General features: G+C 42.8%; 1 protein-coding gene across 1 annotated transcript; it reads left to right on the top strand.

The window, feature by feature from the left end:
* LOC111232139 (SH3 domain-binding protein 4-A-like) lies at positions 1-27,246 on the top strand. The gene is made up of 5 exons (XM_022759514.1): positions 1-50; positions 8,891-9,045; positions 9,617-11,970; positions 25,190-25,378; positions 25,487-27,246. Exons 2-5 carry the CDS (start codon positions 8,922-8,924, stop codon positions 25,709-25,711), a joined length of 2,892 nt encoding a protein of 963 aa, XP_022615235.1. The 5' UTR covers positions 1-50; positions 8,891-8,921; the 3' UTR covers positions 25,712-27,246.
* Positions 27,247-27,844: the final 598 nt, after the last annotated feature.

Raw genomic sequence — 27,844 nt, 5'->3', positions numbered from 1 at the left:
CTTCTCACTTGGCACCTTCTCTGAGCGCTCGGGCTTCCGGCCAGCAAGAGGTCAGTTCACATTAAAATCAAATGTAGACTTTATTACTGCTAATTATCATTTAAACTAACTGTTCCCACTGCTTCATTGTTAATTTAGCAGAACAATGTGTAGAGAGAAATTCGGCTTCACTCGCATGATAAATCTCTGTAGTGTGATGTTCACAGTTATCTCTCTCTGGAGCTCTGTATGTTCTTATTGTGTTATCATGTGTTATTTGCTGCTTTACAGTAAGTTTATAGTTCCATTTATTGCACATTATGAATATGTAATGCTTCCTGCAGTGGTGTAAGATTGATTGTGCTTTAATTTTTAATGTTTTTATTGCTTGTCATGAGTTATGGTCCTTAATAGTCAGCCTTATGGTTCTTTATAGGGGTTTGTTGTGCTTTATTTGTGCAATATTTTACTAATATTCCTGTAGTATCCCTTCAGTATTTATTATAGGTTTAAATTCAATACCATGTTTCTGTTCTCTCTCTCTTTCATTCTTTTCTTTTATCCGTCTGGCTACATGAATATTCATAAATTACATAAACACACAGGCGGCTGCAGAGAAAAGCTCAGCAGCAGCAGGAGGTAAAAGAAGTGACTGGAAATGATCAGTTGACAATATCAGCACCTATTGTCGTGTGCGCGCACGCAGGAAAGCGCGTGCACGCCTGTGTCTCCAGCACCTCCTTAGCCCTGCCAATAAGGTCATCTGATAAGCTGCAAATCCTCTCTGTCTCTCTCTGTCTCTCTCTCCCTTTCTCTCTCTCTCTCGCTCAGCCTCAGAAACACACACGCACACGGTCTAAGAGGAATGTGGGTTTTTCCTGTGATACTTTCTCTTTCTTTTTGTTTCTTCTTCTCTCCCCCTTCCTGACTCTCCTGCATCTTTACTTTTTTCTTCTCTCTGCCTCCTCTTCCTCTCCTCCTGTTCTTTCCTTTTCTTTCCTTCATCTTCGCCTTTATCTTTTCATCATCTTTCAAACACCTTGAGCAATTATTTTACTCCTCTTCATCTTTTCTCCTCCTCTTCCTCCTCTCCCTGTTGCTGCCTCCTCATCCTCCTCTTCTTCTCCTGCTAATTTCCTCTTCATCATCATATCCTCATCTTCCTCCCGTCCTCATCTTTTTTGTTTTTTATCCCAGTCTCCTCCTCCTCTTCCTCCTCCTCTCTGTCAACAAGCATGTACACAAACCCATGCGAAAGTGACACTAAACACCCCCACCTTCACACACACACACACACACACACACACACACACACACACACACACACACACACACACACACAAAACCTCACACAGTCATTTACACATACACACACACGGTTGTCTCCAACCCTGAGGCTAAGCCTGAAAACTAGCGTGTCATCGTTTTCCAGCTCCACGTGAAGGTGCACTCTATTTTGTAATGAATGGCCACTCAGCACAACACACACACACACACACACACACACACACAATGTATAGTATTTGAATCAGCACGTTGTCCTTTACACACTTGTACAAACTCTCCTCCTCAGTGTCTTGTTGGCACACAGAGCTGGCGTTTATTTTCTGCTCTCAGCAACAGATCAAACTCATTAACAAATACAGTGTATTGATTATATGCTGATCAGTTTCAGTCAGAGTTGGTTCAAATAATATCTTTATAGCATGTTTCTGAGGCTGCAGCTTCTGATAAACATGTGACACATGAGTGCTTATTGCCTTTCTCTTTTTATTATCCACATGTCAATCGTTTGATCCATAATAATAGTACCGTATTACTTTAATGTAAGATCAAGAGAAGCAGCACATTTCAGAGTCTTTGCTTAAAGAATGTCATATTATTAATGGATTACCAACATAGTTGCAGATTAATTTTATTTCAGTCGGCTAATAGTTACAGATCAAACAGAGCACGTCCTGCTGCTGAGAGCTGAAAGTGAAGGCTCTGAATACCCGGCAGTGTCCCAGCTAATTACACCTGTAATGTGCAGCAGTAATATATTTATAAGGAAACCTAAAGAGCGTAATGAGGAGATGTTGTCGTGTCTGTAGCTGTATGTGTGGATGCTGGTGAAGGTGTAAAACACCACTTGCTGCAGTGTTTCCAGAGTGAGCGTTTTTATAGCTGCCTCTATTAGTGCGTTCAAGGACTCCAGGACAAGGACCTCTTCTGGGTTTATTTTCCATCAGAATGATGCTTTTCACCAGATACTGTGTGTATTTTGTCCTTGAATGAATGGAAACAGTCGTGTTCTCAGCTGCACTGCCACATGACACGCTGTCGGCTAAACCAACATGAATTATCGTCAATTTAACACCCTGAGACTGTGCGTTACAGCTCAGTTAAACACCCTGCGACTGTGCGCTACAGCTCAGTTCAAACACCCTGCGACTGTGCGTTAGCTCAGTTTGAACACCCTGCGACTGTGCGTTACAGCTCAGTTTAAACACCCTGCGACTGTGCGTTACAGCTCAGTTTAAACATCCTGCGACTGTGCGCTACAGCTCAGTTTAAACACCCTGCGACTGTGCGTTAGCTCAGTTTAAACACCCTGCGACTGTGCGTTACAGCTCAGTTTAAACATCCTGCGACTGTGTGTTACAGCTCAGTTTAAACTGTCTGTGATTGTGTATTACAGCTCAGTTTAAACACCCTGCAACTGGGTCACAGCTCAGTTTCGGTTGAAGAGAAAGTCAAGCACAAAACGAGGCCAACTGATAATAAAATACATCATCATTATCTAATAACCTTTCAAATTAAAACATAAATGGCTGAAATGTACTACATCACATTATAGCACATAACCGTGATGCTAAACCCTTTACATGCATTATAAATGCTGGTTAATGAAACAATTAGCTGCTTTTACATTTTCCTTGCATTAATCAGCTGTAGCACATTGACAGTCCGTTTACAAGAAGGCGTTTGATCATCCGTCTGTTAATGCTTTATGATTTCCTCCTACAACAAGAGACATGGGAGGTAAATTATTGCGTTTGAAAAACACTTAATGTTAAAAAATGAAACTACCTGCTGCCCTGACGCTGACCTGCTGACGTGTTCCTCTTTGCGAACCTCTCTTCTTAAACTGTCGGTGGCTGAAGAAGTGGCACTAACGCTCTGCACTTAGCAGCCTCATTTACCTGGAAATTCATCCTGACTGTAGAGAGGAGCAATTGTGATATTTTCAGATGATTTCTTCCAGTGATGAACGGTGGCGGTCGGGGCAGAGCGGCGCCGCTGAGTAATGTACTTGACCACATGCCAAGTGGAAGGGTTTTTTTTTTTTTTTTTTCTTTTTTTTTTTTCTGCAGGTCAGATTATCAGCAGGTCTGTGAGGTGAAAACATGTAGGAATCACCTGGACACCTGCAGGAATATGACTCATTGGTTCTGACTCGGAGGAAAAACATCAATTATTTCCATATATGTTGCAGGAAGCCCTAAATAAATGCAAGTTAATGACGTCGTATCGTACATTTCAGAGAAGAAAAAGTGACAGCTGATCTTTGATTTATTACATATCTCCTGCCTCAAAGCTGCATCAATGATCTGATGATTCGTGAAGAGAGGAGCAAAGAGGAGCTTCACCATCACACTCTGCTGTGGTCTCACCCCCAAGCAGTCAAATAACAGCTGGATGCATCCCCTCATATTTTACAGTGGCGATAGATTCAGTGGAGGTCTATGGCCATGATTTTTCTATCTGTGTAAAGCAGAGTAGTAAATCATTGATAGAATCAGTTTCCTGAAGGGTTTTCCAATGAATCCACCTTAACAAGCAAACACTGAGATTTGCTTTATCATAAAACATCCACATGTTTCTCCTCACCTACGGTGGCCCACAGGGGACAGTAGTTCTCAACTCATGCAAGATTAAAAGGACTCAACAGACATAAAAGATGAAACTAGTAATAGTGGCCGAGGACTTTCTCCGCACAGACAAACTTCCAAGGACATTTTTTTCCCTCAGCTCCTGTTCATTTCTGCTGCCACTCCATCGCAGGTGTAAACACACACCCTGGTGCATGCTGGGAACAGAGCTGCATCGCCGCAGGCCACAGCAGAGCAGCCAGTTAGGCACCTGATTCCACCAGAATGTGTTTCTGTTCTTGAGGTCAGGACTGAATTAAACCCAAAGTGGCTGCGCTCAGTTTCCTGCAGTATAGATGAGAGAGCTGACCTTTAACGGAGCCAAGCAGAAGGTGCGTTTTGATGGTTTTTACTTTGGTTCAAAGACACAAGCAGGAAATGTAGAGAAGGAATCTGAGAAGCTGCAGTGAAACCAGTTGAACAATCTCGTTTAAAACGAGAAAGAGAAAGAAAGAGTCTGTGTAGACCTAGATAATCAATAAGCAGAAACTCACATTATACAGTAAATAGAGGAATCAGATTTTGGAGGTTTTATCATCTGCAGCCTAAACCAGAGTGAAAAGGAACACCTCCGCGTTGGCCATTATGTTTTCTGCTTGTCTTTCCGTCTCATTCTTGTGAACACAATATCTCAGTAACGCCTTGAGGGAATTTTTTTCAAATTTGGTACAAACATTCACTCGGACTCAAGGATGAACTGATTAGAGTTTGGTAGAAAAAGGTCAAAGGTCACTGTGACCTCACAAAACACATCTTGGCCATAACACACAAATTCATCCACCAGTTATGACACAGTTTAACTCAAATGTCTATAAGGATAAAATGAAGTGATGACGTTTTATATCCAAAAGGTCAAAGGTCAGCTTCACTGTGACATCATAAGGTTCTGCAAAAACACTCATGCTGAAACTCATGAAGGAGATTGTGTCGATATTTGCTGCAACTTTGCTGGTTGGCGGAGGGATACGAGCGTGAGGCTGGGACTCTAGTTATATGAAAATCTAAGGAGACTTAAATATAAATATTACATTAAGTACAATGTTTGACATGATAGATGTTGGTTTCCAGCCACACATTAACAGGTCTGCGCTGCTGTGTCTGGTGCTCCATCCTGTTATCGTCTCATTTTAAACAGCTGTGATGGCGAGGCGATAAACTCTGCATACGGCTGCTGCGAATGGTTATTATAGCAACATTCATCCGGGGATTAGGGCCGGCCGACTCGCGGCTAATTAAACTTTCGACTCCCCGGCGTCCTCGCCGCTTCATCACTCTGTCAGCCTGACTGAAATGAGTTAATAATTTCACAGACTCAGATATGAATGCACCAGTGGCGTAAAAAAATATCCCTGTCTCCAGTTTTGAGGATGGCTAACCCACAAGCCCTCCAGCAGTTTGCTGCTGATCCCCTGGAAGCTCCTTTTTTCAGAGTTTCCTCTCCCTCTTTAATTGAAATTTCTCTGCTGATGTGAAGTACAACAAAAGTTAATTTCCCCAAATGCTGTATATTCTTTGTGGTATTATCCAGTATCTTAAGAATGTGCAGAATCCTGCCTGTGAAAGTCTCATTTTTTTGCAGACATGGCCACATGCAGAGTGTTCACAGAACTGTTTAACTTTGTGTTTTCATTCTGGCTCGTGTCATTTTCTTCCCTCAGGTCCTGGATGTTTTTGTGTTGTAACAAAGGGTTTCGTCTTGCAGTGGATCTGCAGGGGTCGTTCGGAGGAATCCAGTTTGTTCTGAACTGAGCCTCCTGCTGCGTTTCCCATCGCAGGGAACAGCTGCTTCCAATTCCTCTCACTCAGAGTCGTTCTCACATCCTGCTGCATTTACCGGGGATCACCTCAGTGTTATATCAAAGTAGGTGACAGTGTCTTTGTCAGCCGGCGTGTTATTGATCGCTGCCCGCTGAGTGCTCACTTTGGAGTGGGAGGAGGGGGTTTTTATCGACGGGCCACACGCTCGGAGAGGAGTTTGCCTGGCTTTCAGCATCAGCTCCCATGTGAACAGATGCAGCCATTAAACAAGCCTAACTTTCCTTTCGTTCCTCGGCTACAGTTTCACTCAGCTTCCCACGAGGAGCTGCTCTGAAACAGTTCCAATTTCCAGTATTTTTCATTTCGAAGCACGAGAGACTAAAGTGTGAACGTACAGTATCTGCTCAGTGCTCAGCTGCAGAGGTTTGAATAAAGGCTGTAGTGGCTCATTGGAGAGTTGAAAAAGTGTTGGGACTCAACTGGAGTAGCAGTAAAAGTTTTCATTGTTTTTGAAAAAGTATGAGTTTTAAAGCATAAGATAAAAGTAGATACAGATACAGAGTGTTGTGATAGTATGGTGATAAATCATTCAGTGCACTGGAATTTGTACAGTAACCCGATTTTTTCAGTGTCACGTTAGTAAAAAAAGGGATTGGAGTAAACCAGACTCCTCCTGGGGAAAGGTGATTTCTTACAGTCATATGAGAATATCTGCATTTTTGCAGTCATATTTAACATGATTTAATGCAAAGCTGACTAAAAAGCGGAGAAATCTGATTCCTGCTATGTGTAAACACAGATTTTTACAATGTGTAAACAGCCTGATGTCTTCTTTGCCTCCTGTGGTATCAAGTTTCACTTAATTTTAATTTTATGGTGGTGATGCACTGTCTACTTGATAATTTTGCTGCTGTTAAAAGACCGAAGGAAGAAGAAGGAATGAATTTTTTTTTATCTCATTAGATAGAAATGTCCTTGGGGGACCCTCATAAGCTTGCTTTGAATAGAGCTAATAAATGGGAATATTCTGCAGAGCACAGTTTAAAACATTCTGCAGAAAATTGATCTTTAACCCTCGAAAACCTGAGTTAGTTGCTTTGAATTAACACTAGCTTTCTTTGGCTTTGGGTTAGGAGAATGGTCATGACTATAGTGGTGTGCATAATAGCAGATTTTAATAACAGTCAGGTTTATTTTTTTGTTCGATAAGAAGTAACATAATGAGATCTCATGGGACTCTTCACAGTATAGCAAATTATTTTTCATATTGTAGTTCATTTGGGTTGTTTTGCATTGATGCGTGTAGAGACAGGAAGTTCTGACCAGCTGTTCCGAGACATATCAGCTGTATGAGGAGACAAAAACATCTGTATTCATTCCTGGGGGACTCTGAATAATTGATATCAAATCTGGCTAATAAAAGCTAATTTGCTGTGTGATTTTCTTCAGTTTTGACTGAAAACAGAAGAAGCTGGCACAAAGTGCATATGAATGAAAATACTTTGTGTTTAACGTGAAAACTCTGAGCAGAAACTCAGCTCCAAACATTAAAGCTCTAATGAAGATAATCAGTGAAAGGCATTTACACGGCAGCCTCTACAGTCTGTGCTGCTTTAATCAGATTAAAATGGCATCATTAGTGTGCGGATGCAAATGTTCCCACTGCCGCCGCCACTCGCCACATCCTGTAGGAATAATAAAGCGTCTTGTGACTGAAGGGAACGTTTTGCTGCAAAACAATTTCTCGCTGCCTCTCTAATCAGATTACAGTCCTCTGCTGACTTTGTGTTTTCATACACAAATTGAATCACAGCTCAACTCTGACAAGGAAATTGGTAACTTGGTCGATAAAATCAGAGACGTAAATACTCAAAACGCAGAGCAGTACAGCCAGAGGAGGGAGAGACGCTGATATGCAGGATTCCTCTAAATATAAAGTATTTCTACAGCATGCAATTATATTTTAGATAATAGTGCACTGCCAACAGTTTGGGAAGACTGTTTTCACAAAGCAAGCTCCATAAAGAAATAGTTTTCCCACTTTCGTGCAGCAAAATTAACCTGCAAGTTTTTTGAAAGATATTTGCATCTAGCAGCTTGGTCACATATGCACTACTCACAGGGCTAGCTGCTAAACTACTGTAGCTACTAAGATAGCTGCTAAGTCGCTAGCTGAGAAATAGTAGCGCTAAGTCAGCCACAACAGCTCAGTTTAGTTGCCCCTGGTGTTTTATATTCAGGACTGCACATCATGACATTCATTAAAGAGTTATTAGAGAGTGAATAAAGCTGAGCTTGCTAATTAGCTTGTTAGCTAACTGGACAGGAAGCTCACGCGGTTTATTTTAAAGACATACTGTATGTTAAAGACTGTTAAATTAAGCAAATCTACTGACTGATGGACTTTCATTGAAATTAAATGATTTTATAGCACAACTTTGCCATTGAAAATGTTGTTATGATGCAGCTTTAATGCCAGTTGGAAGCCAGGCCCTTCCACCCAACATCAGTGCTAGACTAAATCCCTGTAGCAACTAGTGGAAAGACTGAAACCAGAAGAGTGGAAGAGTGGGTGTCCATATACTTTTGGCCACGTAGTGTATTTGCAAATGTATTTTTCAAGGCAGTTTGTTCTACTTATTTAGTTTTGGATGGGAGAATATAACAGATAAGTTTTTGGCAAAACCGTTTAAGGTCAGATAAGAGGCTTAGTTTCTGAATATAGTCACACTGGTCAGCATTCGTATAGCATGCACACATTTTCCCACATTCTATTATTTGCTGCAAAAAAGCATGGCCAAAATGTCAGTCTTTGAAAAGTGTGCTCGCTTCTTTATTGTCACTTTCGCTCAAAACTTGAATCTCTTTTGGTTTCATTATTGCTTTTCGATTTCTCTTACCCTTCCCCTCTGAGTTCCCATCTTATGTTCTTTACATCAATTTGGAAAAAAACCTTCTTCCTGCTCAGCTGGGAGCTCATTTCTTCCCACAGCACATCCTTCATACTCAGTTACTTCAAAAAAGCAGTGATATTTGTCAACCTTATTTTCTGCTGCTGTGCTCTGACCTTTGTTGCCGTTAACTGTGCTACTGATCTAGAAAATTAAGCTTCCCGCTCCAGCGTTGCTTCAGGAATTTGCTTCATATTCAAGTGTCGGCTATACGCCTGAATGCAGATGTGTTTTAAATTGGCTGGTCGCGCCCATGTTAAATGCTTTATGTGTTTATTTCCCATCCAGATGAAAAGCTGCCAGTGAGCAAACGTTTACGATGGCTGCCCATCGAATCATCAGAGTGACGAACAACAACCACATCCTCCCTCGCTGTAAGTCTGAGGGGACACTCATCGACCTCAGTGAAGGGGTCACCGGGGCCAGTCTCAGCGATGTCAAAGGTCAGTGTTTCAGTCAGATGTTGCCACATTTTAAGTTGTTAAAGCCTTAATTATTTCAGTTTTGAGTCATTTAAATTTGTTTATTTGTTCATCACTTTATACTTGTTTGTTTTAATTTTTTGCTTTTCATATTTTGCAAATAAGTTATTCAGTCATATGTTGGAAACATTAATTTTTTTGCTCCTCCATTTCACTGGTTGCACTCCATTACAGCTTTGTTTACATGCTCTATATACGCTAATGAGGTGAACTAAAAATAGTAAATCATGCAGTAAATTATGCAGCTGATCTGCTCATACATTTAAGTCGTGATCTGAAAATGTTGTAGGTGCGTCCAGATGATCAGAAATAAGGTTTTGGTTATGCAATCAAGGATTCAGAGTCCCTCAAAAACCACTGAACCATTTGATCAACAACCTTTATGTCTGGTCATTAGTTGAAGTGGCCCATTATATCTGTGTAAGAATATGAGGTAACTGCAGTATTTTTAGTAATAGTCTAAAATAAAAAAGTCTAAAATAGGTCCAAACCAGTTACAAAACACTTGGTCTAATATCTGTTTCCTTTCCAGTGCCTTCTCCCAGTGCCTTAAGGCTGGACACTTCCTCCTCCTACGGAGCTGCACAGGAAGTTGTCGCCATAAAGGATTATTGTCCCAGCAGCTTCACCACGCTGAAATTCTCCAAAGGTGATCGCCTCTATGTGCTGGACACATCAGGTGGAGAGTGGTGGTACGCCCACAACAACACGGAAATGGGCTACATCCCAGCCGCCTACGTCCAGCCGGTCAACTTCAGGAACTCATCGCTTAGCGACAGTGGGATGATCGACAGTCTCGGGGAGGGATACGAGGAAGGGTCAAAGGAGTTTGGAGGTTTAGGGGAGTGGACAGGGATGACCCTGAAGCCCTCCCCAATGTATAACAACAGCCCCTTCTCTGTGAACCCCTTTATCTGTCCATTAGATCAAAACTGCAAAGACATTGGTGTAAGGAACTCAGCTGACCTTATTCTGTTTGACGCTCTTGCATCTCCATCATCCTGCTCCAACTTTAACACTAGCACTATCATGACCAATGGGTTCAGCAGCTACCATATTAACAATACCACCCCCACCTGCCCAAACCAAGAGGTTGTCCCTAACGTCCACAGGGATAATCCATTTTTCAGGAGTAAACGTTCCCATAGTCTGTCAGAGCTGTCTGTTCTGCAGGCGCAATCTAATCCAACCTTACCTTCTTCGGGATTCTTCACGGGCCTTAAGGCTCCCTCACCGGAGCAGTTTCAGAGCAGGGAGGACTTTAGGACTGCTTGGTTGAACCACAGAAAGCTAGCCAGGTCTTGCCATGACCTCGACTCCTTGGGCCAGAGTCCTGGGTGGGGCCAGACACAGCCGGTGGAGACCAACATAGTGTGCAGGTTGGACAGTAATGGAGGGGTAGTTCAGCTTCCAGACACCAATATCAGCGTACACATCCCCGAGGGCCACGTCAGCCATGGAGACTACCAGCAGATCTCCTTGAAAGCCTTACTGGACCCCCCACTGGAGCTCAACACAGACCACTGCTCCACCGTGAGCCCCGTGGTGGAGATAAAGCTCAACAACATGGAGACCAAGTCCTTCATCACGCTGGAGATGAAGGTATCAGTAACTATGAAGAAAGAGACCTGTCACACTGCTGAAGTGCTTTGTGTTCGCAGCGATTGCAAAGAGGGGCCTTACATACCGATCCCTAATGCTTACATTTATAAAGATACAGTCCAGGTGCAGTTGGACAGTCTAGAGCCCTGCATGTATCTGGCCGTTGTGGTTCAGTCTCAGTGCATCAGCCACAATACGACTGTTTGGGACCATGTGCAAAGGAACGTGACTTTGGGTGTCTATGGACCCAAGCACATCCACCCTTCCTTCAAGACAGTTGTGGCCATGTTTGGGCATGACTGTGCCCCTAAGACCTTGTTGGTAAGCGAAGTGGGTCGGCAGGCTACGTCAACTCCACCGGTGGCCCTCCAGCTGTGGGGGAAGCACCAGTTCATACTGGGACACCCTCAGGACCTTCGCGTGGGATTGTACTCTAACATGTCCAACTACCAGGTGAAGGCAAGCGAGGGCACCGGGGTGATTAGGGGATTTCAGGTCAAACTGGGGAAGGTCAGCAGGCTCCTGTACATGATAACATCACACAACCCCAACAGCATCTCAGACTTCACTCTCAGGGTCCAAGTCAAGGACGCCCTCGACTGTATCCTCACCCAGTTCTGTGTCCAAACTCCACAGCCTCCGCCAAAGACCGGAGCGAGGATAACAGGTCAGAGGAGGTTCTTGAAGAAGAAAGAGGTGGATAAGATTGTCCTCTCACCGCTGGCTGTCACCTCCAAATACCCAAAGTTTCAGGACCGGTGCATTACCAACCTGAAATTTGGTAAATTGATCAAAACGGTGATCAGGCAGCACAAGAGCACCTATTTGTTGGAGTACAAGAAGGGTGATGTTATTGCTTTGCTAAGCGAGGAGAAAATCAAACTGCGAGGGCAGCTGCGGACCAAAGAGTGGTACATTGGATACTATCAGGGGAAGATGGGGCTTGTCCATGCGAAGAACGTTTTGGTTCTGGGTAAGGTCAAGCCCATTTATTGGTGTGGGCCGGACCTAACGACCACCATGCTGCTGGAGCAGATCCTGAAGCCTTGCAAATTCCTTACGTACATCTACGCAACCGTGAGGACGGTTTTAATGGAGAATGTGGGAAACTGGAGGGCGTTTGCAGATGCCCTGGGGTATGGGAATTTGCCGTTGAATTACTTTTGCCGGACCGAGCTGGACAACGAGCCGGAGAAGGTGGCGTCGGTTCTGGAGAAACTCAAAGAGGAGTGTACCAATATGGAGAACAAGGAGAGGAAGTCCTTCCAGAGGGAACTAATGCTGGTAAGACAAACAGAAAGTGTGAATAACACGGCTGTGATGTGTGAGAGTTGTTATACTTTTACTTTTCCATTTTTATAAGTCACAAACATCCCAACAGACTCGACAGAAGCCTTAAAGTTTGATCTTGTAGAGTGACATTTACCTAAATCTCTATATAGTACCTCCTGTATACTTTAATGGAGTTTTGACATTTAGACTTTTGGCTATGAAATGCTGGAAGAAAGAGGGAAAGAGCACTCAAAGCTCAAGATGACATCTTTAAATTACTCCATCAGTCCTTAACCTGAAAATAAACCATTTATAATAATATAAAAAAACATCCAAACCAGCAAATTATCACATTTGAGAAACTGCTAGAAGAGAATCATTTGCATTTATGTTTGATAAATGACAACTGCATAATCTTTTGGGTAAGAGTAGTGAGTTCACAATCACTGAATTTTCCTTGAGCAGAGAAATAATGGTGCCATCCTCCTGTATCCTCCAACTGTTACAGGCTATTGCTGAAATAACATTCAAAGCAAAATGTCCTGCATTACCATAACACTGCTGCAGCAGCTTAAATGATGAACATTATGAGCAAGAGGCGACTTCCATCACTGTCGCTCAGCTGGTTGCTGCATCATTAGTTAAGCTTTGTTGAAGCTGAAAATAACAAAAATCTAATTTCCTAAACAGTTAGAGTCGCTCGCTGTCTGATTGATTAGAGCATCAGCTGCATGATTTCTTTCCACTTCAGTGTGTGCTGCAGTCAGACAGTGTCACATAAAGGGTGGATTTTCACTCCCATCCCGTCCCTGCAGGTGGCTGCCTGCAAGCAACCAGTAACCTGCCACCAGTGAATAAAAAGACAACTGAACGACTAGTGTTAAGTTCAAAATAGCATTTATTCATATTAGAACTGCATATCTTCTTTTCCTGTACCGTCCCAGTCATGTGATCCCATGGGAATCCCACAGGAATCCCGTGGGTTTCCCAAAAAGGTTGTCAGCCCCCAAGATGACAAAACCTGAGTGTGAAGTGGGAGGATTTTTCCTCACGCTCAGTCACATGAATGCTAAGCAACTTGTCTTGTAGCCTGAGGTGGCTCACAGCAGGAACAGCCATCACATGAAAAATAAAGGGCGTGGGTGGGGGTGGGGGGGGGGCAGTTGTTTTCGCTGCAGTTTGAGTAAAAACAGCTCTGTCATGCGCACGCATGCAGGCCTCGATGTGTTTTTCTACTCCGACAGCGCCGACACCCTGGGGGAGCCAAAATAGTCCCGAGATGTTTCCCTCGCTAGACGCCATTATTCAAAAAGTACTTTAGCAAAGTACATTTTCCAAGTGGTGTTTATCCAGGCAGAGTTGATGAAGCGTGCACGCACTTTTGTCACAGCGACGTGCTCGGGGGCGGCTGCAGGTTTCAGCTGGCGGCTGCCGGAGCAGCTGGGGGTAAAGTGCCTGGCTAAATGGGACTTTGACAGCAGCTGTTAAGGTAAAGGAGAGTCACTCATTTTGCTGTCCGTGCTTTTATTTATTTTTTACCTCACACTTTTATTCAAAGCAACGCACCTGAAACTACCTTCTCCTGTTTTGCTGTAAAGTCATGTGACCTCCACCATAATCTGACTGAACTCCACAGTGAAGGAGCCATGCTTTTATGTTTCTTAAAAGGCTTTTATTCTGGAGGCTACCTTGAACTCCTGCTGAGGCTCCTTGACTTGCTGCATGCACAAAGAGCTCCTGGGCTTTTCTATCTCTAAACTGGGCTTCATCCTTAACTCCATTGAGCTCCATTTTTTTTAACATTAGCTAGAAAGTGAAACAAGGACACATTTCAATGGTCTTTATTGAAGTCCAGCAATTTTCTTAAAGCTAAAAACATTTTCATCACCTATGACGATGTAGAAATTTGACCCTCCTGGGAACAGTTTGTCCACATAGTATAAAGTTTACAACACATGCAAGTGTTAGACCGATACATGGAATACATGAAATTTATTCATTCAGTCATATGATGTTTCCAGGCTGAACGCAGCTACAGAAGAACAGATTTTGAACCCTGACTGGTTTTGAGCTCCTCATCGTGACGTTCGCTGACACAGATCTGTTTCTGTCTCGTCCCATTTCCCTGTGTGGTTGGGTGTTGCAGAATCTGGGGTCAGGTTAACGTAGGGCGAAACACAAATCAGCTGAGAAACAAACTTCAACGTAACACCTGTAATTGTCGGCTGTTTGACAGATGATCACTCATCTGGAATTTCCTCATCTCACGAGCCGTCAGAGGCTCTGGCAGGTGAACTGGGCTAACTTGACATTGAACGCCTCTTCTTTTGATTTCAGTCAGTTTTTTTAAAGGAGCAGTTTAGTACCTCACCTAAATTTTACATCCAGGAACACGTCTTGTCTCCTGTTGTAAAAAAGTCAGTGCTCCATCTGTTGCGCTGCTTCACCTGTTAGGAATCACTTTGGGCTGTGTGTGTGTGTGAATGTGTGTGTGTCCTGCGACACTTTCCCCCCTGCAGAGCAGTGAATTGTCTTCAGGCTGCAAGAACGAGATCCAGTGTGTCACCCAGGCTTAAATGACCAAATCTTCTCCTCAGCAGAAAAAGAAACAGCCCATATTATATAATTCTTCTTACTCAATAAAACATTCCTGTAGTGGCTTTAAAATCCTCATTTAGCAAACAAGGCTTTCATTGTTTCCTCTTCATAATGTGGCTTTTATCTGCTCAAATCCATTTAACTATTGTGTGAAATCTTACGAATACGAGTCGAATTCAAAGCGTTAAATTACTTCACTCACAAAGACCCATGCTTGAAATTAGGCAGACATGATAGCGCAGGATGGGATCGATGACTGGAAGGACGTCATGGTGAGGAGCCCAGGGAGTGAGACTTGAGGGATCATTGCACCCCACCCCACCCCACCCTCACCCCCACCCCCCTGTGGTTTCTGTAATGAGAGAGGAGGAAGCAAAGAAGCGAGAGAAAAGGATTCAGTGGGTGGGATGTGAGAAGTGATACAAGTGGAAAAGAAAAGAGTTTAGACACACCTACAGGATAGTGACTGAAGAACAAGGTGTGGTCTTTGTTCTGATTTCCTCACCTTGTTACACTGACTTCATTCATTTCTTCAGTACTGCTTGTCCGACACAGCCTCCTCTTTTTATCTGGAGCACCACAAACCTCTAATCTCAGTGTCTCACACATGTGTTGAGCTTATCAGTTTAAGTCGAGACACGGCTTTTGGTGAAGAGAGCAGACTACCCGTGGATTGATCCCAGTTGGCTCTGCCACCAAGCTGAACCACAATATCCTCATATTGTAGGTTGTAGACAGAGAAATGGAGACATCAAATTGTATGTTATTGTTGCTAGGAAGGCAACAAGCTGAACTAAGATGGATAAATATGACTAAAAGTGATATTTTCTTGCACAGTTTTCAGTATCCAGACTTTAAATTGAAGTTCTTCCCTTTTGCAAAAGTGGAAATTGTATTTCATCTGTAACTGTCTGACGTCAGTTGTGCATCTGTGTGCGACATTAAAAAATGAAAGTGTCGCAGCAGAGCGAGCACTCTCAGAGTCTTCAGGGCAAGAACGGCTCGTCGCGTCTCCCCCTCTCTGCCACACTAGCCGACAGGTGTTCCCACGTGAAATGTGAGCTGCCATTGATCAGGAGCTGAGCTGGAGGCCTGAGGGGGAGTGGGGGTGGGGGGGCATCTGACACCGCCCCGGCAGATCTTTTAACACCACGGCTCGAGTTACGAAGGCAGAGGACAAAATGAGAAAGCCGTCCCTTGTGCTTGTCAGCGGAGGAGAGTGTCATTTAATAATAGATCCATGTGGGGGGGGGGTGGTAATCAATCCCCTGCTTGTAGATTTCCATCTAAAACCAAGGCCTTCAGTCGTAAAATGTAACAGTAACAACACCGCAGTGAGCTCAGAAAATTAAACTTCATTATAAATGTTCAGACATCCCCTGTGAGAACCAATAAAAATTGACCTGTTAATGAAGTGATGAATATTTAACAGCACAACCTGTTTCGTCCAGACCTGACTGCTGCAGGTTTATTGGACCAAAAACTAGAAACATGAGATGAGACGGAGCAGCAGAGGTGTTTGTTAAAGCTGAGATGGTTTCAGGAAAAATAACTGCTTGTCAGGTGGAGTCAGTTCAGCAGGGAGTCCAACCCCGCACAGAAGCAGAGAGGATTTTTCAAAATGAATCCTGCTGTTACACTCTGCTCAGAAACCTGCTCCACAAAGTGAGAGATTGATCCAAAGTAAAAAGCTGGAATCAGCCTGTTCCAGCCAGACAAGCACTGATGGGACTTTTCAAACTGTTCAAACTATAGGAACTAAACTCAACAAATCAGGAGCTAGATATTTCTTTATAGCACTTATATTTGTTTTTCTGCCACATCTGAAGTACCTGGAATATTTGGCAGATGACACTGATGACAAGTAACTGAAAAAGAGGTGTTGAAAGGTGGAGAGAGAGAAAGACAAGATGCTTATCTGCAAAATATTCAAAGATAGGCTCTTTCTTTGCTTTCTTTCCTTCTCTGCCTGCCTTATATTCTCCTCCTCTCTCTCTCTTTCTTGTCTACCTGTCACTATCATCATCCACCTTGCTCTATCTCTCCACCCCTCCCTCCCTCCCTCCCCTCTCATTTAGTTGACAGCCGCCCAGTCAGCTGTCAGCTCCGTCTGTCCGTCTGCTTCAGGGCCTTCCTGCAGATCACCACGATATACACTTTAGTCTCTGATGGAGCAGACGCTTTTCTATTTATAGATCAGAATCATCTTGCTAGTTAATAACATGGAAGCATCAAAACCAGGCAGGAAACAAGGGACGAGATGAGGACAATGTGCAGCTGTAGATCCAGTTGGCAGTCTGGCGAAAGTACAGCATGATTCAAAGCTGTCATATGTCTAGTTTAATTGCATGACTTAATTGGTTATAAGAGACATGATGGTGTTAATGAGATGCCACAGGGATCTATTCTTGGTCCATTACTAGTTACATTTGTTTTGAGTCGTCCTGCTTGAGGACATGTTTTTGGAGTCGTATACTCATATTGGCTTTTCTTGGCTTTTAAATGTAATCTCTGTAACTATGCTAGAGTAGAGAGATGTGGCGGTCATTGGGGGGCTGGGGATGGATGTGTAGGAGGAGGTCCTACTCAAAAAGAAAAGGTCAGAGCAGCTCATTTAAAGAAAAAAAACAAGTAAACTAGTTCATTTGAATCTGTGTGACGTGAACTTTGAACTCTGTGTGTCACGTTTGTGTGCACAGAGGATTCATTGTGTTCAAACTGAGATAGATCTGATGAATAGGACTTAAAGCGCTTAGTGCGGTTCCTGTAATGCCAATTAAATGTTCCAGTCTCTGTAACAGGAAGTGATGGTCAATGGTGTCAAATGCAGCGCTGAGATCTGACAAACACAAGTACAGAGACGAGTCCTTTGTCCGATCTCCGATCTGTGACGCATCTGAATCCTCAGATAAACTTCTGTTCTGTAGGAAGTCACACAACTGATCTCTGGAGGTTAGATAGAGGTCTGTGGTTGGCCCAGGAAGTATTTGCGAAAATATGGGGCCCCTACATGAATGCAATATTCAATGGCTAACCAGATGATGCTAATGCTTACCCTGTATATATATAGATTTATAGATATATTTTTTTCCTTCCATGTTCTTAGTTTTTATTATTATTATTATCACTACCTCTTCTGTTTATGTCTTTCTGTGTCATGTTAGTGGGGGGGGGGATGTTTGGAAAAGAAATAAAAAAAAGTGAATGACATCAGTCTGTAGCTGGCTAACACACCTGGATCAAGAGTAGAGATTTAATTACAGCTCCTTTAAAGGACTGTGGTGCACAGCCAGTTAATAAAGACAGATCATAACTTCCGTAAGCAGAGGAATAGTTGGGATGGGGTCTTAGATACAGGTTGGTGGTTTAAATGAAATCCTCGAGTTGGTGGAGTTTGAGAGGAAAGAAACAGATTTCCAGCTGTTTCTGAGGTCCCTGCGTTTGAGGATAAATTGGATGAAAGCTCAGGAGGTGATAAATTTAGGATCATGTGGATGAATAGAGCGATGACTGTCAGCCTGGCTACACAGCTGAACAGAAACCCGGGGTTGTTTTTTATTTTGCTCTATTAATAATGAGTAATAAAGCTGCTATGGCGTCACAGAGGACCTTCCTGTGTGTGCTAAGAACGCCATATCCTTCAAGTTTCAGCAAGGTTTGCTTTAATTTGCAGGTTTGGGAGTTGAACCATGGAGCTAACCTCCTCTGTCTTGTTATCTTCTATTTCAGAGAGTGACCAGAGTCTAGTGTCTTTGAGCCTGCAGCACGATCAGGTCTTTTAAATAGATCAAAATGCTATTTTAACCCATAAACCTTTTTTATGGGCAAATTTATTCTAAATCAAAAACTGAAAACGTCATCCTCTTATAGTTAAATCTACAACATAGTAAAGAAGTGAAAGTGTCTGAATACTTTCTGCAGCCACTGTTAATGTAAATTGGAGCTAAAAACAACAACTGACAATGTGTCCTTGAGCAAGACGCTGACCTTTGACCTCCATCTGTTGCAGTCTGAGCATGCAGTGTTTGTCTCGGAGAGAGGTGACACTTGTCTTTTTCCAGAAAACAAAATTCCGATTTTTTTTTTTCCAGTTGAGTTGAAGGTACATGACTGTGCCTATGTGCGCTCCCTGATCCCATGTCCTTTATTTTGAAGCACAAACTCCTTCCTGTTTCCTGTTGTGCCTCCTGCTTTTAATCCTTTCCGGCTTAAACGACACATCATGCTCTCCTACATGAACAGGAGCTCCTGATTTGCATTTGAACACATCATGCTCATTCCCAGACAGCAGGCTTAAGAGTTGAACCCTGACGGTGTGTATGCGTGCGTGTGCGTGCGTGTGCGTGCGTGCGTGCCTCGCCTGACCCGGTCTATATTTAAACTGAACCCTGTGTGAAGCCTGAATCAGCAGACGGAGGACATCACAGCAGAAGGCCAAAGTGCTCGTCGGCCAGGTGGTGGAGCAAGATAGAGACAGACAGGGAGAGGGAGAGAGAGAGAGGGGAGGGAGGGGTGAGGTTGTTTCAAAACCGAAATAATTTATCATCTCAGTCTGGTTTGAAAAGACTGAGCTGAACATCCACTTTTCTGACGCTGCGGTCTCTCATAGAGAAAGATAAGAGAGATGAAGGATGAGAGGATAAAAATAGATCATTCTAATAACTGGGGATAACATGACCTTTGGATTATGAGGTCCTTCCTGTCTTGTCTTTAAAGACTGAGTTAAGGCTTGAATATGCTCCTGTCAGCACACACTCTCATGTGTTAGTCGCTTGCAGAAAAGACGAACGAATCCATCTATATTTTATTAGCACTTTATCTATAATTTGCTAGTAATTTCACAGTTTTTCTTGAGTTAGTTCTTGTTTTTATTGCTATTCAGCATCAATTTGATTATTCTCAGTTTAGTGCAGCAGTGATTATTTTCATTATCGGTTAATCTGCACTTTATTTTCACGACTCTCCACCAGGCACCATCTCCTCCCGCTAACATGCACAGGAGGCGAGCTCGCAGTCGGCCATTTTTTTTCCTGCAGCTGGTGGTTGAATCTCAACCTTTTCTAAAATCAGACTTTCAGACTTGTGCTGTAGATAATCCACTTCATTCATGGTGACCACTGCTCCTCTCTTCTTCAAGAGAAACTACCAGCCACAGCCAATGACAACAACAGGGTTTGGCAAACAGCCAATCAAATAGAAGTAGAGCAACAGACAGTCTGTCCTACCTGGCATCAAATTCATGTCATACACTTCCATTACCAAAGACTTGGACATGTGTACTGTTGTTTTCCCGCCCACATAGTGTCCTCTCCAGACAAAGGCAGGCGCCTCTATCAGACACTGAGCTCTGACTGTAGAATAATGATAATTAACTGGAGCAAACAAGGATTTTTAATATCGTGCATCCATCTAGAATTTCACTCAGCTGAGTCTCTGGAGGTGCACCACTCTATTTTCATTTATTCAGAACAGAATTCATTCATTTACATGGATGCATAGTTTCATGACTCTATAGGAAACTATAGGACAGGTGAAATCAAACGTATCTACAGGCGTGTGTATAGGGAGGTTAATAATTCATCATTTAGTGGTGAGAAGGTGATTAATGGTGAATAATATATTAGTCTTATTTGAGTGTTGATTGCAGTGGTCAGTGGTTGTCAGTGGAAACCGCTGTCCAGGTAGAGCAGGGTAAAAGGTGAACGTTTCCGTGGTTACACGTCGCAGGTTTGGTTTCATGTGAACTCTTGGTCTGTGCAGCTGCTGCCTCTTTTGTCGTTTCCTCTCTGCAACAGGATCCTGAACCAACGGGTTTTTATCAACAAGTTACAGTGAAGAGCGACTCTGTCCTCATCACTTACTGTTGATATGCTCATATTTTAATTAAACCCACTGACACTATCTGCATCTGGAGGCTGCTGCCCGTCGCCTGAAATAACTATGTTTAAATGCCCGTATGAAATCACTTCTTCTGTGTCTCACTTTTATTTTGTAGTTACTCCTTGATTTGTCTGACTGCGTTACAGATCCACAGATCAAAGTAAACTCTAGAAGCGAACATGTTTAATCTCATTTAATGTCATTTATGTACGGGAGCCCTGAAAGTGTCATTTTTCATAGTGTCAAGTTTTTTTTTAAATTTAAGTTTCTGTCTGAGGCCTATAAATAACCCCCGAGAGGCAAGTGTATTATTATTTATTTATTTTATTTTATTTTATTTTATTTTTCTGGGAAAACAGAGAGAATCATCTGTCAAAAAACAACCCCTGAGAGGAAAGTAGTTTTCTTTTTTTTCTTTTTTTTTTTTGGGCGGGGGGGTCATTTTTCATTTTTTTCTGTCCTCCCAGAAAATAAATAAAATAAATATAAATAATAATTCACTTGCCTCTCAGAGGTTATTGTGACAGATGAAAAAAATGTGTGTGTGTGTGTGTGTGTGTGTGTGTGTGTGTGTGCATGTATGTGTGTGTGTGTTAGACGCTGCAGTATCTGAAACCACTACTTTTCTCAACCAAAATCTTATCTATGGACGGCCACACACACACACACACACACACACACACACACACATTGCATTTCTTGGTCTCAGGAAAAAGAAAAACACCTCAATAACTATAATGCATTTGCTGTACTTATGTCCTCCTGAAGAACCTGTAAGTTGATTTATTAGGTTTAATATTTCAGTTTTTGATTTGTTGAAGAACAACAGACAGAACAGCTGCAGGAGCAAAGATCTTCAGTGACATTATTTTTTTGCATTTAACTTTTTAGTTAAGAATTAACTTGCATTTACTATTTAAGCTGTGATTCAGATACTTACATACAATATGCTATGAAAAAGTACCAATTGAACTGTTGAAACTGTTTAAATACTTTGTCAACTGCTCCTCAATGATAGTGTAATGTTATTGTTCTTAATATGGCCAACAATGAATTAGGAAGGAAATAAAATTAGCGTCTATACTTGTGCGTATATGATGTTTTTTGTTTATTACGTATGAACTGGTGTGTTTCAGTGTTTCAGTGTTACAGCAGCGTGACGGGAAATCTGTCATTAGTATCATGAATTTAAACTTGATTGACGGAGAGAAATCAGCATGAAATTTGCTTCTTTTTAATTCAGATTAGAGTGTTTTGGTCGCTGGAGACTGCTGCGTGTGTGTGTGTGTGCGTGTGTGCGTGCATGTGTGTGTGCTGCTTTGAAGCTGCAGCTGACTGACAGAGAGGCTGAATCAGTGGAAACCACTCGAGCTCCATTAAATGAAGTCGAGGCTCTGCAGTGGGAGGTTTTCTCTAAAAGAAAGCAGAACCTATATAATTTATACTCGTACATTTTCTGGCCACACACTGAGCACTTTACTGTTATCAGTGAAATGATTTACATGAGAGCATATAAATGATGTCAGGACAGGGCCTGAAGTCGGTTAATAAAGCAGGATTTTACCTCATCATGTCCAGCGGACTATAGAGATATTTCAAAAATAAAATCAAACTGGAAATGTCATTAAAGATTGAAACAGCTCCTTTCAATCTGAATAACATTTCTTATCGTGAAGACAGCTTTATGGATTCTTGAATTGTCTGTAATGCTTTGGATTTATGGACTTTATATAAAAGGTTTGTGGCATCAGCAATATATTCATTTTATATATGTGTTCTCTATAGTCCTGTGGATGTGAGTCATCAGATGAATCACATCATGTTACACTCAGGGTTCGCCTGTTTCGTCTGCCTGAAGGCCCGGAGACAAATCTACTCTGAAGTCCTCCACGATGATGATGATGATGAGGATGAAGAGTTTCATGCAACGCTGAACACAACACGCAGCTCTGCTCTGACCTGATCTGATGAAGCCATTAATAAACTGAAGGTTCGCTGTGTGGAGATTGCAGTGGTCAGATGGGAGTAGCGCTGACAGGAGGCGCTCGTACTGTTCATACTGATTCAGCTGTGATTGCTCTGATTGGACGGTTGTTTTCTCACGTCGCCGCTGTACAAGAAAATTGTTCCTTTCCCAGCTGATGTGTTTTCATGCATCGTTTTTCTTTTCTTTTTTTTTTGTTACGGAGTCCTGGTGGAGAACTGAGACAATCAGATCCTCCTCCGTTTTGTTTGAAGCTTTTATTTATAACGAGCGTTTGAAAACGAGCGCGTCCCCAGGTTGTCGTCCATGTGAGGTGACATTTGCATAAAGCTGAACCTCTCTCGGCTCTTCCCGTGTCGTGCCAGTCTGGTTCCAGGAGACCATTGAGCCACAGAAACAACTAAACCATTCACTAAGAGTCTGATCCCGTCCACACTGGAGGACCTGCGAGGATAAATCAGTTTGAAATTGACGCCACTGTTCAAGACGCACAAGGAAACAACAAAAGGTTTCCGTTGTTCTCTGTGTTTATGCCGCAGCGACTCTGATGTTTGAAGCGATGAATCATGAATAAAAGCAAAGGAGACATGAAAACTGGAAACTTGACGGTGTCTGTTTCCAAAGTGGCGGATGTGTGGAGAGCTGTTTGAGGTTTCAGTGTAAAAAATGCCAATGACAAATGAAATGAAGTTTGGTCGCGCACACGCTCTACGCAATTTAAAAAAAAAATCGCTTTTATTTTGAAACTCTGCCTCTGATCCTTCCTGGACCATGACAGATTCTCCCAAACTTGTACTTTTTAAAACCAGGAGCTGTGGCTGAGGAGCTAAATAATGTGCTTCTTTGTTTTCCTGTTGTTTTATCGTCATGTCCCTGAAATGCTTCCTGGGACACGGTGACACCAGTATGCTCTTTGAGACTCCCATTGGCCACACCGTACATGTGCCACTCCTCGTTGGTGCTTTGATGGATTGTAGTCACCTCATTTTAATTGGCTGCCGTGGCTGTAGCTCGTCCGTGATCTCCTCCAGGGTCCGAGCTCCTAATGGTCCATAATACACGTGTCGTGCTTGATTTTATATTATATGGCCAGCCTCTTTTTTTTCTGGAAGATTTTGACTCTTGTTTGAAATGTCTTCAAGAGAAAAAAAAAAAAAATCTGGTGTTACACTGTTAGACCCTGTTCAAGCCTGATTAGACCAAAAAAAAAAAAAAATCCTGCATCTTCCAAAGTGAGTGTGTTCGCTTCTGTGTTTCTGGGTCTGGCAGCAAAAAGAAACCTCCCCTGCAAAGAACCTGAAAGGTATCACCACAGGACAGCATCACTTTGAAGTGTGTGTAGGTGTGTGTGTGTGTGTGTGTGTATGTTAGACGCTGTGGTACCTGACACCCCTCCTTTCCTCAACCAAAATCTTATCTATGAACGGCCACACACACACGCACACATTGCATTTCTTGGTCTCAGGAAAAAGACTATTGTGCATTTCAACAAGAAAAAAAAAAACGCCTGCAGCTTATTTTTCCGCTCAGCTGCTTTTATTAATGCTCAGTATTTTTTAACCCTCATTTATCCGGGGTTACATGATATTTACAGCAGCAGCCTGCGGCCTGTCATCACTTATAAGAGCTTCAGCATCATGTTCATAGAGAAAGCTGTTTCCTCCTTAACAACTGTGTTTTTAAGCTTTTATGTTTGTCTGTCTGCTCATGGGACCAGTTGAAAGATAAACAGCTGATCTCAGTGGGATTTCACTTCACAGCAGCAGGTTTCTACAGGAGAAATTGGAGGGATTTTATAATGATTTAAAAACATATAACTTCTGCACAAACATCTCCTCTAATTCACATTTCATATCTTTTGAAATAGGTTTCATATTTACCCCATGAGGCCTTTAAAATCCCTCGAATGAAACAGAGAAAAATCCCTTTGGTTAAAGTGCTCGTCACATATTAAACCTGTGAAGATCCTTAAAGGGATCTAAACCAAAAGGGGTTGAGAACCACTGACTGATGACCCCCATTGAGCAGATTATACTTAATCAGGTCTAGAGTCCCTTTCTAATGCTGTGAGGCTCGGGCCTGGTCGCATGGTATGTCGCCATCATCGCGTCATTTGATTTTTAGGACGTACACTGATACTCAGCTGCTCATCATCGTGTTGGTGGAGCATCGTATCGGTTGGGTGCGTTCGGGTCGACCACATTTTAGTTTGTGTCCAGTTAAGATCGGGCAATATGTCAGTACATGCTGTAAAACGAGAGATCAAAGATGAGATTAAATATCTTATTTTAAATATACATACACGCACCCACCTGTGAGTCAGATCGCAGGGCTTCGCACAGGTTTTTCCACAGGTACATCACAGAAAATCTCTAGGTTTTAGACCAGCGGATACTTCTGTATTGGAGGACACATTCAAGAATTTAATTTCTTTTAAAATGTCCAAAGAAAACAAAGAGGATTTAGGAGCAATTACTTTGATTTACCCTCTTAAAGCTACGCTTTGTTAGCCAAAACCCCGGGGTATTAAAGTTCAGTGCTGCTCTGTTGGTAAATCAATTCTGCTTGTTAGATTGAGCGTTCACCATTCACCACTCATCCACAGTGCGAGTCGAACAGCAGACAGTTTAAGTAACGATGTGTAGAATCATGTGACTTTTGTAAGAACTGGTGCCTTATGTTTTGCTTTCAGCTCACTGAAGAATGAGAAACATCTCACAGGCTTTGTGTTATTAAAACCCTTCTGACCGTCTCTCTTCCCTCCGTCAGGCGTTGCTGAAGATGGACTGCCAGGGTCTGGTTGCCAGGTTGGTGCTGGACTTTGTGTTGTTGACCACGGCGGTGGAGGTGGCGTCCCGGTGGAGGGAGCTGGCTGAGAAGCTGGCCCGAGTGTCCAGACAGCAGATGGAGGCTTACGAGGCTCCGCACCGCGACAAGAACGGACTTCTGGACAACGAGGTGAGACACCTGAGGAAGGTTTTCGTGAAACAGGCTAGAATTTGAATTTGTCCAATAAAAACCTCCTTCTTTCTTTCCCTCCCTCTGACCCCTCTTCTAATCCCTCAGTCCATGTGGAAGCCCGCCTACGACTTCCTCCTGACGTGGGCCGCCCACGTCGGGGACAGCTATCGAGACGTGATCCAGGAGCTCCACCTGGGCCTGGACAAGATGAGGAACCCCATCACCAAGAGGTGGAAGCACCTGACCGGCACGCTCATCCTCGTCAACTGCCTCGACACCCTGCGCAGCGCCGCCTTCTGCCCCACCGGGTACGGAGACTTTGCTGTCTGAACCTTGGGGAACTCTTCTGCTTGTGGTGGAAGTTACTTTGTCTGAAGTGTGGCTGACTTTATGGACACGATGTTCGGGATGGACTCCAAGGATTCGACCGTGAATCTCTAGGCTTTCCCCAGCCGTCCATCTTTAGGTGCGGTCTTGCTTGGAGTCTCGGATCAGTATTGATGCAACACTGACGAGCACCAGAGGTCAAATGAATTCTGACATTGGAAAAGTCAAAGAGTGAACTGAAGGATCTGGATCTTGTTACGTCTGTTCTGCTTCTGCTTGTCCTTGTACTCTTCTCCATCTCCTCTCTATCTCTACCCTTTTTCTTCATCTCTTTCCACCTCTTCCTCATCTCGTCTTTATCCTTTCTCATCCTAAACTATCACATTTTGACTGTTAATATTCTGTCCGCCCAAGCTTTCCATGTTGGTTTGTGATTTCTGTCACTACGGCCCTCAGGACATCAGAGACCTAAACCACTGCAGAACATAACCCGACATACTGTGAACTCTGACCTCTCCTCCATCTTTTAACGTTGATTTGACCCCCAAACTGAACTGACTGTGCTCACGACCTTCACCTTTGTTCCCTCCATTTCGAAGCGGCAGTTTTTATTCGACTGACTGTCGCTGGCATTTCTATTTAAAGGAGGCAAAACAGATGGTTTTTTTTTACAAATGTCTTCAATCAATCGAAGTGAAGCAGACGTGGTTTCATACATGAAGAACTTTTGACACTGATTTGCTTTGCCAAAAACTGTTAGCCCGATGCTAACATTGCAACTTTGCAGTAAAGGTACTGTATATCTGCTAATGCAAGATATACCTCTATTTTTTTACACTTGCAGAACAACACAGATAATGTGTTATCCATTATGGGGCTCTTGTTGTGTTCTGGGTTTTCACTTCTTGTAAGTGCAACGTCTATTTTCCCTATTGAAAACTCTCCCGCATAGAAAGATCAAACTCAAATATGTCGCAGAATGATAAAATATGTTATTGCAGAAAATTGCATATTACCATGACAACCAAATGACTTTATCATTTCCAACCAGAAAGTCCAACAAAAGGTGCATTTTTCTGCTACGTTTGGTTCTGACATCTGCAGAGTTCAGAGTAAATGAATTATTTTTTGTGTTTAACGAATCAGAGGATGTTTCTGTGTTTTCCTTCAGCTGCAGTAAACCTGTGAACTTTGGGCTTCAGATGTGAGTTTTAAAGAACTAGTTATCTTCTAATGATCTAGGTTTTGTTAAGTTTGTATTTAAAGAAGCCCCTTTGTCTTTGACTATAATCAATCAGCTCTGACGCTTCTGTTGTTTTCTCTGTATGCCTGTTTTCCTTTCAGCGTTTCTTTTCTATATGTTTTGTGGCCGCTGCAGTGTTCCTGTGTCTGTTTGGGATATGAACCTGATCTGAGTTTATATATTTGTACCGAACGCCGATCGAGTATTGAAACATTCTCCAGTGATGTTGCATCAACTGTGACGGGTCGCAGATCTGAAATCTGTTCAGTGTTTCCGGCCACCAGGTCTCAATAAAACGGAAAATGGAAAACAAAGTGAAATGAAAATCACTGTGTGTGTTGATAAATGGAGAATACTGCTGGACTGACACATCTAAAACCTGCTGTAGCTTGAAACTTGTCAAAGATTTGTTTTGGTTCTCTCCAGTAAAATGTTGCACTTTTCCTTTAAGGAGGCAGATTCTGCAGAGACGGTGAAATTCTTTCTGCCTCCGTGAGTTTTGCGACTCATGCAGCGCTCATTAAATGTGTCGAGTGTTGTGTGGCGCCGTCGTCATGAATTCCACACAGACAATACAGCGGATTCCTTCATGTAAACACACACACACACACACACACACACACACACACACACAGAAAACATCACACATGAATGCACAAACGATCCCATGTTCTAATTCATGCACAAACAGCACACATGAACGCACACAAATCCATCCACATATGTTCTTCTTTCCCAGACGAACACAATCCTCCACATACACACACACACACACACACACACACAGAGTTTAATGTGCTTAATTAAAGAAGATAATTATTCTCCCTCAGAGGACAGACCACCTTGACAGACTCGTCCTTTGCCTCTCAATGACTCACCCTCAACATTCCTGC

This window comes from Seriola dumerili, unplaced genomic scaffold (assembly GCF_002260705.1).
Source record: "Seriola dumerili isolate Sdu_G_001 unplaced genomic scaffold, Sdu_1.0 BDQW01000018.1, whole genome shotgun sequence".
Taxonomy (NCBI): domain Eukaryota; kingdom Metazoa; phylum Chordata; class Actinopteri; order Carangiformes; family Carangidae; genus Seriola; species Seriola dumerili.
Note: the sequence above shows the minus strand (reverse complement) of the source record. Positions and strands in the feature narration are given on the sequence as shown.

Excerpts from the sequence above, each read along its gene's own strand:
- LOC111232139 (XM_022759514.1), top strand. The coding sequence starts at position 8,922 with ATGGCTGCCCATCGAATCATCAGAGTGACGAACAACAACCACATCCTC. Across the intron at positions 9,046-9,616 it reads CAGTCTCAGCGATGTCAAAG|TGCCTTCTCCCAGTGCCTTA; the intron begins GTCAGTGTTTCA and ends TTTCCTTTCCAG. Across the intron at positions 11,971-25,189 it reads TCCAGAGGGAACTAATGCTG|GCGTTGCTGAAGATGGACTG; the intron begins GTAAGACAAACA and ends TCCCTCCGTCAG.